Source organism: Crocodylus porosus, unplaced genomic scaffold, assembly GCF_001723895.1.
Source record: "Crocodylus porosus isolate Cpor-Errol unplaced genomic scaffold, CroPor_comp1, whole genome shotgun sequence".
Classification (NCBI taxonomy): Eukaryota; Metazoa; Chordata; order Crocodylia; family Crocodylidae; genus Crocodylus; species Crocodylus porosus.
Genome location: NW_017728949.1, coordinates 2818277 through 2833604, shown reverse-complemented (window position 1 = coordinate 2833604; position 15328 = coordinate 2818277). Strand labels below are relative to the sequence as shown.

The following is a 15328-nucleotide window of genomic DNA, read 5'->3' as shown; positions in this document are numbered from 1 at the left end:
CTACCTAGCTGGGATCATTTGAGCCCAGTTTTTTTTTTTCTCCTGCCCTGGCAGGGGGTCAGACTTGAAGATCTATAAGGTCCCTTTCGACCCTACTTCTATGATTCTATGATTCACTTATATCTTAAATAGTTTGTTGTCATAGTGCTCCAGATCTTCCTAGGCTTCCCTTCCCTAGCGGTTTCTATCTAGTTCAGAGCTTGCTTTGAAATTCTATGCAATTCTGGTTTTGCTGTGTACTCCAGCCATGGCAACTACCTTTTTAGTTAAAGCTGGTATCTGTCTTGTTCCTTCACATATTTCCATATTGGTAATCTTACCTCTTCTAAATTCTTACTGTTTTTGTGGACACAAAGTCAAAATCATTTACTTTAGAACCTGTTGTCATTAGTTATGTTTCTGCCCCATATGTCAGCATCAGTATTGTTATGCAATTCTGTAGTTTCATCTTTTGTATGTAGCAACAGGTTTTTGTTGTTCCAGATTTTACATTACTTGTTTGTATTTTCAGTTGTTTTTCTTATTCTTCCTTTTATTTCTATGTATGTGTATGTATCTGCTGTTACTAAACCGGGTGACTGAATTCCTCAACTTAATCTCTATCTGTCCACAGCCAGTCATTATAGTGAATCTGTTTATTCATCCCTATTGTTGTGAGTATCTTAATCTGTTTGTCCCATCTTCTCCCCTATATCATTTCTCTCTTATGGGTTTTTGTCTCCTTGTTGTATGTAGAAACTGAGGAGGACTAGAATATCCACCAATCCTAGCTTGTCAAGTTTTCTGCTGTCAATTTTATTATCAGGTATAATCTATTGGCAGACTCTGTGATACCACCTCATCCGTTCTGGTGAGGTATGTGTTTGGGGCATACTCCTCAACCTAAACACTGCTCTTACCCAACACGGACATACCGCCAGGAAGTAGACTATATCTTTGAACGATCTACCCAAATGCTTCACACAAACCTACAAAATGAAAAAGCCATCAACCATACGTTCCTGGTTGTCATTGGTATCTTATAAGAAAGGTAGTTAAACAATTATTACTATACTCAAAGATTACACACTGAAAGAAGTTTTTTCCAATGTTCTTCTCCTCCTTCTCTTTGCACTTTCATTTCCTCCCCCCTCAGAGTTTCCAACAATTTCCCAAGATCACTAAACTCATCAGAAGTAAATTCTCTGCTGACCAGCATATGCCAAATGGTACCAGACTTGTCAAAATAATGAATGCAAAACATGCCAGTGTGTTTCCACTGCCACCACAGTTAGCATACCTCTTCCCCAAACAAAGCTGTCAGAATCCATTGAGCATACATATTCACCTGATCAACTGAATGCCCTCATGGAAACTGTGGATGAAACTAAACTAGCACTGTGCTCCAGAGTGAGCTCCCACAGAAAAAGGATAATGGACCCAAATGCCCTATCAGCAGTTGGAGAACATTGTCCGCTTCCTTTTTAAGCAGCCAAGTTTATTAACAGAATTTACTTAGACTAAAGCAATTATTTTAACTTGTACTTAGGTTGGCCTTGACTGCTTCTTTCACAGACCTAACAAAGGGCACTTAAAGCTTGAAAATGTGTCTCCAGTCTCTCCCAACTATACAGCTTGGTCCAATAAAAATATTGCCTCCTCTCAGTTGTCACCTTGCCACTCCTGCTTTTCTCATGCATCAGTGTATGCCCTCTGTGAAAAGAAAGGACAATAGTATGTATCCTTGCTTGACTCCTTATTATGTTATGGCCTTAAACCATTCCCTTGGTTTTTGATAGTTTTGTACCTGATATTAAGTGTTTTCCGTAAAATTTTGCTACTCCTCTTATTATTGTTCGCATTAATGCCTATCTATAGGCGTACCATAAGGAAATCCAGAACATTTGAGACACTGTTTCCCCTCCCCTTCCCCGCCTCCCCTCCGCTCTCCCTAGTCAGCATCACTGCAACAGGCAGAGGTAGGGGATTGTGTGGCATGGCATGCTGTGCTGTGCTGCTCTATGTCACTCAGCCTCCCCGCCAGACTGTCCCATGCCCTTGTGTTTCTGGGATGCTCTTTTTAACTCATCAACTGGTTGGAACCAGCCTCTGAAATCTAGAATTGTCCCAGCTAAACTGGGATGTATGGTGGCCCTACATATCTAGCCTTTATTTTGCTTGAATTAGTCAAGCTATCAATGCCCCCTCCCACCCACAAGTCATTGAGTTAAGAATGATTTTTTTTTTATTTGTACTCCACCACATTTTCCAGCATTTTTATGCAACACAGGTATTTGTTCAATACATGATTTCTCACATTTTCTGGTACTTATTGCAGATTTTGACAACTTCCCCTGTCATCTTTAAACCATGTTTTTAATAATTCAGTACACGGTTGGTTTATTTGACCTAATTTTCTGTTTTTAGCCCATTAATTGTCATAACATTTCCTTTGGTATGAATAGTTCTGTGCTGAAGTTAAGATGTCAGAGCATTTATTCAACAACTTCACTGTCTGTATGTGTGAGATCCTGGGTTTTGTTCTGTTACAAATCTCTTGAAAATTAGTTTTTTTCATATTTGGTTGTTAGTTGGTGTGTCTACACAAAATACTTTACTGCACAGTAGCATAGTTTACTGCACAGTAAGCACACACATCTACACGTGCATATGCTTATTGCACAGTATACTTTGCTACTTGTGAATAAATTTGCTACCTGGAATAACAGCCCCTAACAACTATGAAACTATGAAATGCAAGTAGCAAATTTACTCAGGAGTAGTTACTGCACAGTAATGCACATGTAGAGCCGACCCCCAGGGCTGGGTCGGCTCTATGGCAACCTGAACCCCAGACCCTTAAAAGCCTGCAGACAATTTGAGCCCTGGGGCACATATACAGGGAGTCTAGGGCAACTGCTGGCCTCTCCTCCCCCTGCACAGGCTGCAGGCTACCTGTTGCGGCCTGCCTGCACCCCGGCACTGCTGCCTGGCACCACAAGGCTGTGCTGTCCAGGCCTGCAGGGTGCTGCAGGCTCCTGCCAGGCCCGCCAGCACCCTTTAGCCTCTCTTTGTAGGGCATGGCCCGCTGCCCCGGGCCGTGTGAATGGCCCTCCTCTGGACCCTCTCAATGCTAGTCACATCCCTCTTGAAGCGTGGTGCCCAGAACTGAACGCAGTACTCCAACTGTGGCCTGACCAATGCCACATAGAGGAGAAGGATCACCTTCCTGGACCTGCTTGTGGTGCATTTGTAGATTCACTACAAGGTGCGGTTAGCCTTACTGACCACTTCCTCACATTGGCGGCTCATGTTCATCCTAGAGTCAGCAATGACTCCAAGATCCCTTTCTGCCACTGTTTTGACAAGAGAGGTATTCCCCAGCCTATAGGTGTATTGCTGGTTCCTTCTCCCTAGATGCAGCACCTTGCACTTGTCTGCATTGAATTCCATCCTATTCTCATCCACCCACCTCTGTAACCTGTCTAGATGTAGCTGGATTCTGTCCCCCCCCTCCAGCGTGCCCACCTTGTCCCACATCTTGGTATCATCAGTGAATTTGGACAGCATGCATTCCACACCCACATCCAGCTCGCTGATAAAGATGTTGAACAGTACAGGCCCCAGGACTGAGCCCTGGGGGAAGCCACTGCCCACATCCCTCCAGGTCAAAAACAACTTCCTTGGCCTTTTATTTTCTGTTCATTTCCTTTTATTTTTATTTTGCATTCTTGTTAACTTCCTTGTCTTTTAGTTAGACAAGGTTCTTTAGGTAGATGTTATATCTTTTATTAGACCAACTAAATAGTTGAAAAAATTGTTCTTTACAGTCTTTTGGGCACAAATACCCTTTTTCAGGTATAAGGAGACTCTGTTGTTGTTTTGTGTGCTCTCTTACTGTCTTTTAATTTTAATTTACTATGAAACCTTCCCCAGTTTCTCTTGTTCCCCTCCTATTTTGTTTTTTTTTTTTTTACCTGGGTGGCTCTTCTTGTATGTATGCTTTGTCATTGACATATTCTTAATTTTCTGTGTTTGTATCCTAGAATTTTCCCACTTGTTTGATAGGTCACTATTTTCTTAAGATGTTTGTTGGCTACCATTTCTTTCTAATTTTCAGATTTGCTGAATCTTTTTGTGGTTTCTAGAGTAAACTGGTCAACAAGGGTTTTATTATTTAATCGTTACATAATGTGTGTGGGGGGGGGTTCTCCTTCGGGACTTTTCTTTAATTTTGTTTTAATGTTTGCTCTTCTTAGATAATGGTCACTGCCTACATCCACTCTTCTGAGTGACCATCAGTGATTGAGTGCAGCTTTCTCTTGTTGCACTATGAGCAATTTGATGTGCTGCAGTTCCATTACGCAATCCTCATTTAACCTTTTTATTAGAAAATTGGACTATCCCTATTTAACCTTTTTATTAGAAAATTGACACTGGACACTTTCCATTGTTGTTCCATTCTCCAGTACTGTATTTACCCATAGTACTTTTCTGGTTTATTTTTTTGTTCCTAGTTAAAAATGTAAATTCTCCATTATATTAATGCCATCAGGTCTTTGTATGTTGTTCAGCACATCTATACATTGTACAGCTATACATTTCAGCTATATGCTTATTAACACAGTTACACACTATATTCATTTCATTTATACATTTTGTCATCTTTATCTTTTGCATTTTCTGTTAGTAGTCTTTGAATGTGAGGTCATAAAATGTGTGCCTGTATTTTTTCCATTAACTGTATTCCATCATATTATGGTTTTCAGTGCTGTCCCTGACTGGAATAATACTATCCCTGTAACACATATGTTATAGTCCTGCCTAAGTATAAAATGGTGGTGTTTTCAGTTGCCATCTTTATTCTTGCTTACCTATTTTTGCTTGCTTCTGATATCTTTAATGTTTGTGTTTGCATTGCTGTTATAAGTTGAGCACATCTAAAAATGTCATTTAATGTGTACAGGGGTATAGGTTGTAGCTGCATTAGTTTAAGGACGTAGGCAGACAAGGTTTTTTGTGTAAATCTGATATATTTTATTAGGCCAGTTCAAATAGTTGGAAAAATTCTTCTTAGCAAGCTTTCAGGTATAAACACCCTTCATCAGGCATCTGCAGTGGAAGAGCACATACTAACTGCAGATGCTTCCTCAGCCCGAAAGCTTAGTAAGAAGAATTTTTGCAGTTATTTGAGTTGGTCTAATAAATATCAGATTTATCCAAAGAACCTTGTCATTTAATGTGTAGACATTTGAGCATTTATAATATGTGACTTTTCTTGTCAAAAACCTTCTGACCTGCTGCAGTCTTACTAAGCTGTATGCAACAGAAGAATTGCCTTTTTTGCAGTCAAAAAACAAAAGCTAAGAGCTGATATTTTTTGAGGGGTGCCTTGAGTCTAGTGAAGTTGAGAGACACTGCCATAGCCATAGTCGTAGTATGAGAATAAGTGACTGAACCATTCTCAAACCTCCTCCTTGACCCCAATTTGGGACCATCAGCATCAGCTACAAGATGGAGGCAGGTTTTTCTATAGCAGAATTAAAAAATGGTCCATCAGAAGTACTGAATTCTGTACAAAGCAGTTGAAATAAGAGAGAAGAAATACAAAGTTTACCTTTATGTTAACTCCCCTCCAAGGTGGGTTCACACAGCTAATGAATTAAAGTTGTTGTGTTCTTCTGCTTTACAGACGGCATAGTTCAGGCAGCAGTCCGTCGGACATCCGAGAGCAGTGAGCCTCTTACTCCTGAGATTCAGGATGCCCCACCTCAAAGGAAACGCAAGAAGAAAAGAGTACCTCCTGGTATGTGAAGAATATTGGAAGGAAGATAAAATTAGTCTTGGTAGCATTCATAGATTAGTAAAAACCAAGTGCATCTATGCTGATGACTACAAATTTGCCTCTAGTATAATTCCACAAAGTCAGTGAAGATTAATATTAAGTGCAGTTTTGAAATCAGGCACACAGGCTATGCATTTCTATAGGTTCTGGTTCCCAGTGCAGTGTGAATTCTGTCATGATGCACATATGAAGTATTTTCTATTTATGCTTAACAGAAACCTTCCTTTATTAATGATATTTTTAAAATCTGGGACATGATATATATGCATACAGGATGAGACGTGGGCCCAAATAAAGGTTCTAGAAGGAGCCTTGCTTTATGAAATTTACTGACTGTGTGTATAATGTCTGTATTCCATCAATACTAGTTTTATAATTTGCATATATGCTTCAAATATATGGATAGTCCTTTGAGCAAAAAATAGAGAATTGTTTTTCATGTCTTGACCTCAAGTTTAGTATTTTAATAACTCAAACCATGCAACAGACTCACTGACATCTTGAAATGAAGGCATGTGACATTTAATTTATTGACAATCTGCTGCAGCATAGAATCACAATTCTTAAATTGTTACTATTATTTAAAAAAATTAATAGGTTATATACCCAGCAACCTACAGCTTGCAGGTTGGATTCTCGCATGCAGCCAACAGAGCTGACCTGATCTGAGCTAAGGCTTTGACGTTGTTCATTGGTGAGGAGCTTTACCATGCTACACTGCAGCTGGGTAGGGGGCAGAAGTAGCAGCAGGAGAAGCTGGGGTGGTGGCTGGGACCTACTGCTGGTCTGTCTTAGACCTGAGCCAAGCCATTCCAGTCTCTGTCAGAAAAGCTTCCCAGTTGCTAGGTCACGCGTCTGACAGAAGCAAAGAAAACATCAAATTTGGGAAGTGGTAGATTATGAATGATCCAATGTCAATTTTTTTTTTGCCAATGGTATTTGCATAGTAGTTATTCAGATGTTTTAGTGTATATATTTCTTATTCTATAAGAGTTTGCAGATTATTTCTTATGGTTTATTTTACATATTTAGATTCTGAGACGTCTTTCATCCAGCATAATGCACCTAGCACATCCTTGTTTCAGAATGGAAATGGCATGGATCTCCAAGCAGCTGATGAAATGGGGACCCGTAAACATCGAAAAAGGACAAAGTAAGAACATCTAAAGGACTTTATGGCTCTTGCTTCAGAGTACCTTGATAATATGTACGTACATATATTTTAGTATTTAAGGATTTCATTCTGCAAAGATGTGAGTTCTTAAAGTCACTGGGTCCACACATAATGCTTAAAGTTTAACACAACATTTCCCAATCTCTGACAGATTGCATACCACTTAAGTACCACCAGCAAATTTTTCATACACACAGACATGCATGTGCACACACAGACTCACACTTTCCCCTCACAGGATCTCTCCCCTGCCCCACTCTCAGTCACTCTGAGCCCCCTGCCTCCCCCTGGCACAAGCTGACCATGACTCCATCTAGCTCCTTGCCCACCCCAATAGACTTACTTGCAGGGAGCTGCTGCCCAGCTGTGTCCCGTGCAGCCATGAAGATGCACAGGATCAGGCAGGCAGCAGCGCTAAGAAGGGTAGCTCCAGGTGGGGGCTAAGATGAATTTTGGGGTAGCCATAGCCCACAAGGCCCCCCCTCCCCTCCCCCTAGTGCTGCCACCCTCCCACCTGCCTGCCTGCAGAGATGCGGCACAGTGCTCCTGGTTTGGGCTGGCTCAGTCACCCCCTCCTACCACCAGGCACAGCACTCCTGGCCTGGCCTGATCTCAGCCCCCTTGGTGGAGGGGCCCTGCTCCTGGGTCACAGGGAAGCAAATGGAAAAGCTGAGCCATTTTTGTCTCCCTGCTGGGAGTCAAAAACAGCACCAAGTTTAAAATGGTGGCTTTCGCTTCCCTGCTGATGAGGATCCCAGGGGCCCTAAATTGGTAGTGGCCCCTGGGATCCACCTATGCCCAGGGGAGGCATAGGGGGCATATGCACTGGGCTCTACCCCGCCATTGCCTTGGGAGCCCTGCATGACACCATATGCCTTCTGCCAGTGGGCAGGCAGGGGACACTGTGCATGGCATCACTCGTGGTTCCCAAGGCAGTAGGGTGCAGAACCTAGTGCACGGTGGGCAACCTGCCTCTGCCCTGTGCACAGATCCGGAGGGCATGTGCCCTCCATGCCTCCCCCAGGGTGCATGCTGTAGCAGGAGACTGCTCACACCCCTGGATGAGCTGCCCTGGGCTCTGATCATCCCACTGCCTCTGCCCCACTGCCGCACTCACCGTGCGGGGGGGTCTTGATCTGCACCCCCCCATTCCCCCAATGCACTTAACTGCTGGGTGCTGCTCCATACACAGCCAGGCTGTGTTCCTGGCCACTGGCAGTGGGATGCATCTGGGTGTCTGTATGTGTGTGCACCCCTCCCACTGGCCTTCCACGTACCACTCAGAGGTTGTCTGCGTACCACACTGTGGGAAGCACTGGTTTAACATATCTTTGAAGGATTAAGGCCTAACTGTTTTTTTAAATATATGTATGTTCATGGTCACAGTGAATTTAGTAGTAAATAAAATTGAGAGAGTTTGGCAGATTATTTATTGGAAATGTTTTCAAATATGCTCTATAACTGTATACTTGTTAGCAGAAATACAGTGCTCAAGTTGTGTAATTAAATATTCTGAGTTTTGTATCTATTTATTCATCTGATTTCCAGTTTTATGAATATTCCTTCTCTTTATTTTTAATTTTATCTGAACATTACTTTTTCTACTCTATCTTGTCTCCACATTTCTGAATGCTACTCCAGTTAGATGCTTCTTGTTGGCTTCTTGCCTAAAGCTTCCAGTTCATTGCTCTTACTTATTTCTTTAGGATTTTTCCTAATATGAACAGTATTTCTTGTGTCTTACTCTTTCTATCCAAATGGCTTGTCATAAACAGGGACCTGCTGAATTTGCAATTGCGTGATTTATGTGGAAAAGACAAAATTGGTTGGGCTCCACAACAAAATGGTGAGCTCTGTAAAAATGGCATACCATGCAGTTTTGGCAGGCTTGCTCCAAAAATAAACAGAACAACAACAACAAAAAAACCTTACCAGCAGGCAGAGAAAAAGGTGGGAAGCCCTGCAGTCTTGGAACACATTGGGGAGGGAAGAAGGCGGAGTAGGGGAGGGATATATTAACACATGGATTAATGGCTTCCTCCAGGTTAATCAAGATAATTAAGCTGCAGTTTCGAGCTATCTGGTACTCTGCTGGGAGGAATGGGACTGCTGTGGCCCCTCGGCCAATCAGAGGTGTGGGGACGCCCCCCCCCCCCCATGCTCAGTCCGTAAAAATGGTGGCTGGCCCTGAGATTAGGCTGTGAAATTGACTGGCTGCCTCCTCAAGGTCAATAGAACCCTAATCTTAAACTTAAAGTCAACTACAAGAACCATACTTGGGGGTGGCTTTTAGGTAGTAATTCTGTATTTCCATGAAGAAGAATTTTAGGCCTGGTATTCAAGCACGTACCTAGAGGAATAACTTAATACATGTGAGTACTTTACATTGTTCATGCAAATCAAGTTAGACATGTAATTAAGTGGTTACGGGGTTGGAGCCTTAGTCTTTAAAGCTTTAGTAGTCATTCTTTCTTTTTTCCTATACCCTGTTATGACAGGAAGACTCGGGCAGCTGAAAGGCAGTGCTCCAACGAACTAGAAGTGGAGGAAGAGGATATAATTGAAGATGAACAAATTAAAAGCCAGGATCAGCAACCTGTGTTTGCTGCTCCCATTGGTGTCAGCCAGCCTGTGAGCAAAGTGTTCATTGAAAAAAATCGTAAGTAAATTGTTTCTGTAACTTCGGTTGTCTTAGTAAAAATAAAATGTTCATGTTGCTTTGTACTCAGGGGGAGGGGGAAATTTTTCCTGTGCCATATTTTTCTTTGGAAATAGGCACAACATATAAGTTAACAATACAAAATGATCTTATGCTGCATTTCTTAAAAGTTATCAAATTTCTTTATATTTCTGATGGTATATAATTAAATCACAGTATGCTGTAATGTAAAGTGTGCCACAGTCCCCAAATGTATATTTGTGAGAAGTTGATTTTCTTGTTATTGTACCTGCCTTGAAAAGGCTCTCTAGTGCATTGGGTTTCAAGCAGAAAATTGGTTGACCTTATTTGACAAGTCTAGATGACATGGAGCTTTATCTGTACTAGTGCTTTCAGTTCTGTTCGCCACTGGTGAGAAGTTATAAGGAGAAAATACCAAATATAGAGAAGACCTTTTTGTTCATATACTTTTGAATAAAAAGGAAAAGAGTTGAATGAAGTTTTAATGAGAGTGTGTGATGCTAAAACGTAGTGTCTGTCTGATGCTAAAACGTAGCTGTTCTGAAGCTGTGTTTGAAACGCGAGAGAATTTTAGGGCTTTGGCAAGAATAATGAAAAGTCAGATGATTCTTGGAGCTTGGTCCATGTGTAGCAGCCAGCAGAACAAGGCACAGATCCTACTGGGATTTCTAAGTAGGTCTGTGCAAATAGGCAACTGTTCGATTCGAATTTGGACGATTTGATTTGGAGATCCAAATCACTTTTCTGATTTGATTTGGCTGAAATCGATTCGGGAAAATATTCGGAGATTCGGCCATAGGGTGTAATGGGGAATCAGTGAAATATCTATAAATTTATTGTTTGTTGGCTGATTCAGACGAAACTTGCAGGGATGATAGCCACTGCTGAGGGCATGAGGCCTGCCAAGTTTCAAGGTGATAGGTACAGCGTTCCTGGGAAACTGTACCACAAGCTTCTGACAAGCAATACTCAAGTCACGTGTATGTGTTAAGCCACAGTGGGGTGAAAACTGCAGGGGTAGTGGCCACAAAACCTGCCAAGTTTCAAGGAGATAGGTGCAGCGGTTTCTGGGAAACTGCACCTCAAACTGCTGACAAGCAAAACTCATGACATAGATTACACTGTGTGTATGTTAAGGCACAGGAGGGTGAAAACTGCAGGGGGAGTCTGGGTTCTAGGGCCCTGCACCTCTGGCTGCAGGCAGGCAAAACTCGGACATCTGACTCCCCAGGTACCTCTGCACTTGCACCTGCGCTGCTATATCCACTGCCCCCCACCCCCCCGCCAGCCTGTCCCTCACCCCCTGATGCCTCCATTTCCATTTTCATTGACTGGCTTCTTGCCTGCGTTGCATGCCAGGCCAGCCTCTGGCTTTTTTACTATTACTTCCATCCAGGACCAGGAGACACACCAACTGCAGGTACTTCCTCAGCCCGACAAAGTGTTTTTCAATCCAAAAGCTTCCTAAGATGCATTTTTCTTACTATTTCAGTTTTTTTCATAATAAACATAAAAACACAAGATAAGCCATCACACACCACAAGTAACATATGTCCAGCACAGCATCTTAACTTCTTGCTGTCAATTCCTTTATAAAAAGAAAGGCTCTGTGACAGTTCCGTCTGGATACCTTTGATACTGCTGGTGCTACTGGTGTTGAGTCAGCTAAGTTATTTTGACCTGCTGTCGTTTACAGTGGTGGACCAGCCCAAGGCTGTAGGAGACCTCATGGGGGCACATTGCCATGTTGTGCAGATGCCCCAGCACCAGGAAGGTTGCGCCTAAACACACACACAGTTCCAAGTCATGAGTTTTTCCTGCCTGTGGCCAGAGATAGAGGGCCCCAGAACCCAGACTCCCCCTGCACCTATCTCCTTGACAGCTGGCAGGCTTTGTGGCTGCAGCAGGGGCTACTACCTCTGCAGTTTTCTACCCCCTCTGTCTTAACACACACAGTGTCACCTATGTCATGAGTTTTGCTTGTCAGCAGTTTGAGGTGCAGTTTCCCAGAAACCCCTGCACCTATCACCTTGAAACCTGGCAGGCTTCATGCCCTCAGCAGCAACTACCACTCCTGCAAGTTTCATCTGGATCAGCCAAAAAACAACAAAGTTATAGATATTTCATTGATTCCTCATTATACCCCACGACCAAATCTTTTCCGAATCGATTTGGAAAGTCTAAAGCTTCTAGTAGTTCAATTCAGATTCATAGATTCAGCCTCTGAATCATCCGAATATCTCCGAATCACAATCCGAAGCTTTGCACAGCCCTATTTCTAAGGCCTTTGTATACCAGGATGTTTTACTGGCAGAACTTGTATTGGTGCAGCATTGCCTCTGTTCATACGCAAAATTTAGTTCTGCCAGCAAAACCTTGAATGTCTGCCAGCAAATCTTAACCTGTTTCCTAAGCAACGTAGATCCTCTGTTGGTGTAGTTCTGCCTTCAAAATGCCTTTGTGGACGCAAGTCATGCAGCAGATGGCCCCTAGTGCGATTATTCTTACTGCACTGAGCAATGATGTGCCTTCAAACAGCTGCTTTTTTCTGGGGTGTTGATATGCCCGTGAGCATTATATCTAACAGAATCACTCCTAACTTTACATTCATCAGTTTTACCTCTGCTATTCCAGGCCTCTCAGATCTCCTCAGCAGAGGGTTTTAAAAGTCTCTCCATATACTCTCTGAGGTTTGTTGTTTAAATGGTCATGAGGCAGTGATGATTGTGACCCTGTGCACATTTTGATGCAAGTCCTTACAGGAATTTTTTGAGGAGGTGCATTAGCTTCTGTTGTCCGATAATCCCCAAAAGTGGCCATCTATTCAGTTACTTGTCTGTGAGTTTGGGGGTGGGGGGTATTCAAGACTATCCCTTCTATACCTGCCAAGAGACTTGCCACAATAAGGAAGAAAAAGAAACAAAGAAGATACAAGGACACAAAAAGATATTTTCTGAACTGGTCCAAGCTGTTGACTGCAGAATCTCTACAACCTGGGAGGGTAGGACTGCACTGGATGAAAGACAGAACAACCTAAAGGTACAACAGGGTGTCCTACAGTTCCTCTGACACTCACACATTGGAACATATTGTGGAGCAAAGCACCCAAAGGTTATGGAAAACAGTGCTCCTTGGGACCATCCATCCATGCCCTTCAGAATGCAGCACTCTGTAGCAGTAGCCTTTCTACCTCACCTAGTGGACAATTGGGAAAACTTCTTTGTCTAGGTCTACTGACTTTTGACCTGTGGGGTACTTCAGAGCACCTTGCTGTTGTCAGTTGTCTGGAATGGAAAAATAAAATTTCTCTTTCGCAAAATCCAAGATACTTTAATGGCCTTCCTGTGTGAAGATACAAATCCCTCTAATCAATACCTGCCCACACCACAGAAGATACAAAGCAGCGAATTACTGTATGTGCCTTAACACACAAATAACCTGCTGTCTGGCTGTGACATACTGCCAGCATGTGGTTTTAATGCCACATAGCACCTCAGTTAGGGCATGAGTATCTGATCCACTGTCAAACTGCTTAAAATCAGCAGGCAGTGTTTGCTCACCTACACCCTGGTGTTCTCATTTATAGAAATTATAGAAAATTAGAGTTGGCAGGGTCATCTAGTCTAAGCCCCTGCTCAGAGCAGGACCATCCCAAACTAGATCATCCCAGCCAAAGCTTTGTCTACCCGGGTCTTCAAAACCTTCAAGAATGGAGATTCTACAGCCTCTCTGGATCTCCTGTTCCATACAGTTTTTCCTAATGTCTAACCTAAACTTCCCTTGCTGCAACTTGAAACCATTGCTCCTTGTTCTGTCATCTGCCACCACTGAGAACAGTCTAGCTCCATCCTCCTTGGAAGCACCCTTCCAGTAGTTAAAGGCTGCTATTTAATCCCCTCTCAGTTTTCTCTTCTCCAGACTAAATAAGCCCACTTCCCTCAGCTTCTCCTCGGCAGTCATGCTTCCCAGCTCCCAACCATTTTTGTTGCCTTCTGCTAGACTCTCTCCAATTTGTCCACAACCTTTCTGTAGTGGGGGGAGGGGAAGGGAGGAGAGGCGAGGAGGGTACAAAATCAGACAGTACTCCAGATGTGGCCTCACCAGTACCGAATAGAGGGGAATAATCACTTCCCTTGATCTGCTGGTAGTGCTTCTATTAATACAGTCCAGTATGTTGTTAGCTGCCTTCACATGAGAAATCTTCTTTCATATCTTCCTGGGCCTGGACTATAAGTCAGCTGGATCAGACGAACTACACCCAAGAGTGCCCCCTTGTTAGAGCTTTTGTCAGACACAGGCAGGGGTCACCCAGCAGTCACTCAGCTAGCAGGGCTTGCAGCTGCTTAGAGCACACACCCAAACATGCAGCTTGTCTACACTTTGCAAAACTGCCCAGAGTCAGTCTTGTGCTGCAGGATCCCTTTAGTGCCCTTGCATGCCTGAATATTCATTACCCTCATCAGAAATTTTCTAGTACTAATCAGCTTGCTCCCATACTGATAGCAATGCAGGGTTGAAAGCCCCCAAAGGAACACCACCTTTTTCTTCTGGCTAAAGCAGCTGTCATTTTTTTGTGTCTCTACTGCAGAGCTGAGGCTCAGCTCTTGCATGACTCCAGAAATATAGGCTCCTATAGAGAGGGGTCTACTTAAATTGTGGTTTCATGGATTTTGTAGAAACCACGAAATCCAGGATTGTCCATAAAATCAAAAACAACAAAAAACTTAATAAAAATAAAATGCCGGCTCCCCAGTGGGAATCACTGCAGCTGTGACCCAGCCTCACCCACCCAAGGAGGAGGAAGTCAGTGCTGATTCTCCCAGGTTTGTGTCTCAGTCCAGGCTTACAACTCATTGCTTGTTTCATGGGCCTCGATCAGTGGCTGCCTGCAGCAGATGGTCAGTTTCATTCACTGTCTTGATCATCCACGTTTCCATGATATATCTGCTGTGTAGTTGGTGGATATGGTAATTCCTGTGGTTCTGCAAATCTAACACAGTTGTCCTCCCCTTAAAATAGACAAGAGGGCTCTGCTGATCTATACAGCACCTATGTCTGTTTTGGCAAGATGGCCAAGAGATTGAGAAATGCCACTAAAAAAAGTGGATTATAGGATGAAACAGAGCAAATTATTGCTCTGGTCTTTGTTTTCTGGTTGGAGTGATGATGTCTCACAATAACGCTGATGTCTCTACAAACATGTCAGCACGGAGGCGGAAAGGGATCTGGGGGTCATCATTGACTCCAAGATGAACATGGGCCGACAGTGTGGAGAGGCAGTAAGGAAGGCCAACCGCGCCTTGGCATGCATCCACAGATGCATCTCGAGCAGGTCCAAGGAGGTGATCCTCAGGCCCTATGAGGACAGGCTGCGGGACCTGAACCTGTTCAGCCTCCAAAAGAGAAGGCTGAGGGGGGATCTTGTGGCCTGTTATAAAGTAGTCACGGGGTATCAGCAGGCATTGGGGAAATCACTGTTTCCCTGAGCACTGCCAGGAGTGACCAGCAATAATGGTCACAAGCTGGCAGAGGGTAGGTTTAGGTAAGCTATCAGGAGGCGCTACTTCACAGTCAGGGCAGCTAGGGTCTGGAACCAGCTTCCAAGAGAAGTGGTGCAGGCTCCTACCCTGGGGGTGTTTAAGAGGAGGTT

General features: G+C 43.3%; 1 protein-coding gene across 1 annotated transcript in view; it reads left to right on the top strand.

Moving 5' to 3' along the window:
* Positions 1 to 15328, top strand: part of TMEM237 (transmembrane protein 237) — a gene marked incomplete at its 5' end in the record, with an annotated part of 34635 nt that overhangs the window by 10054 nt on the left and 9253 nt on the right. Inside the window, 3 exons of the mRNA XM_019553502.1 lie at positions 5672 to 5785; positions 6857 to 6977; positions 9497 to 9657. Coding sequence (XP_019409047.1) covers positions 5672 to 5785; positions 6857 to 6977; positions 9497 to 9657 — 396 coding nt within the window. The remainder of the gene's footprint in view (positions 1 to 5671; positions 5786 to 6856; positions 6978 to 9496; positions 9658 to 15328) is intronic.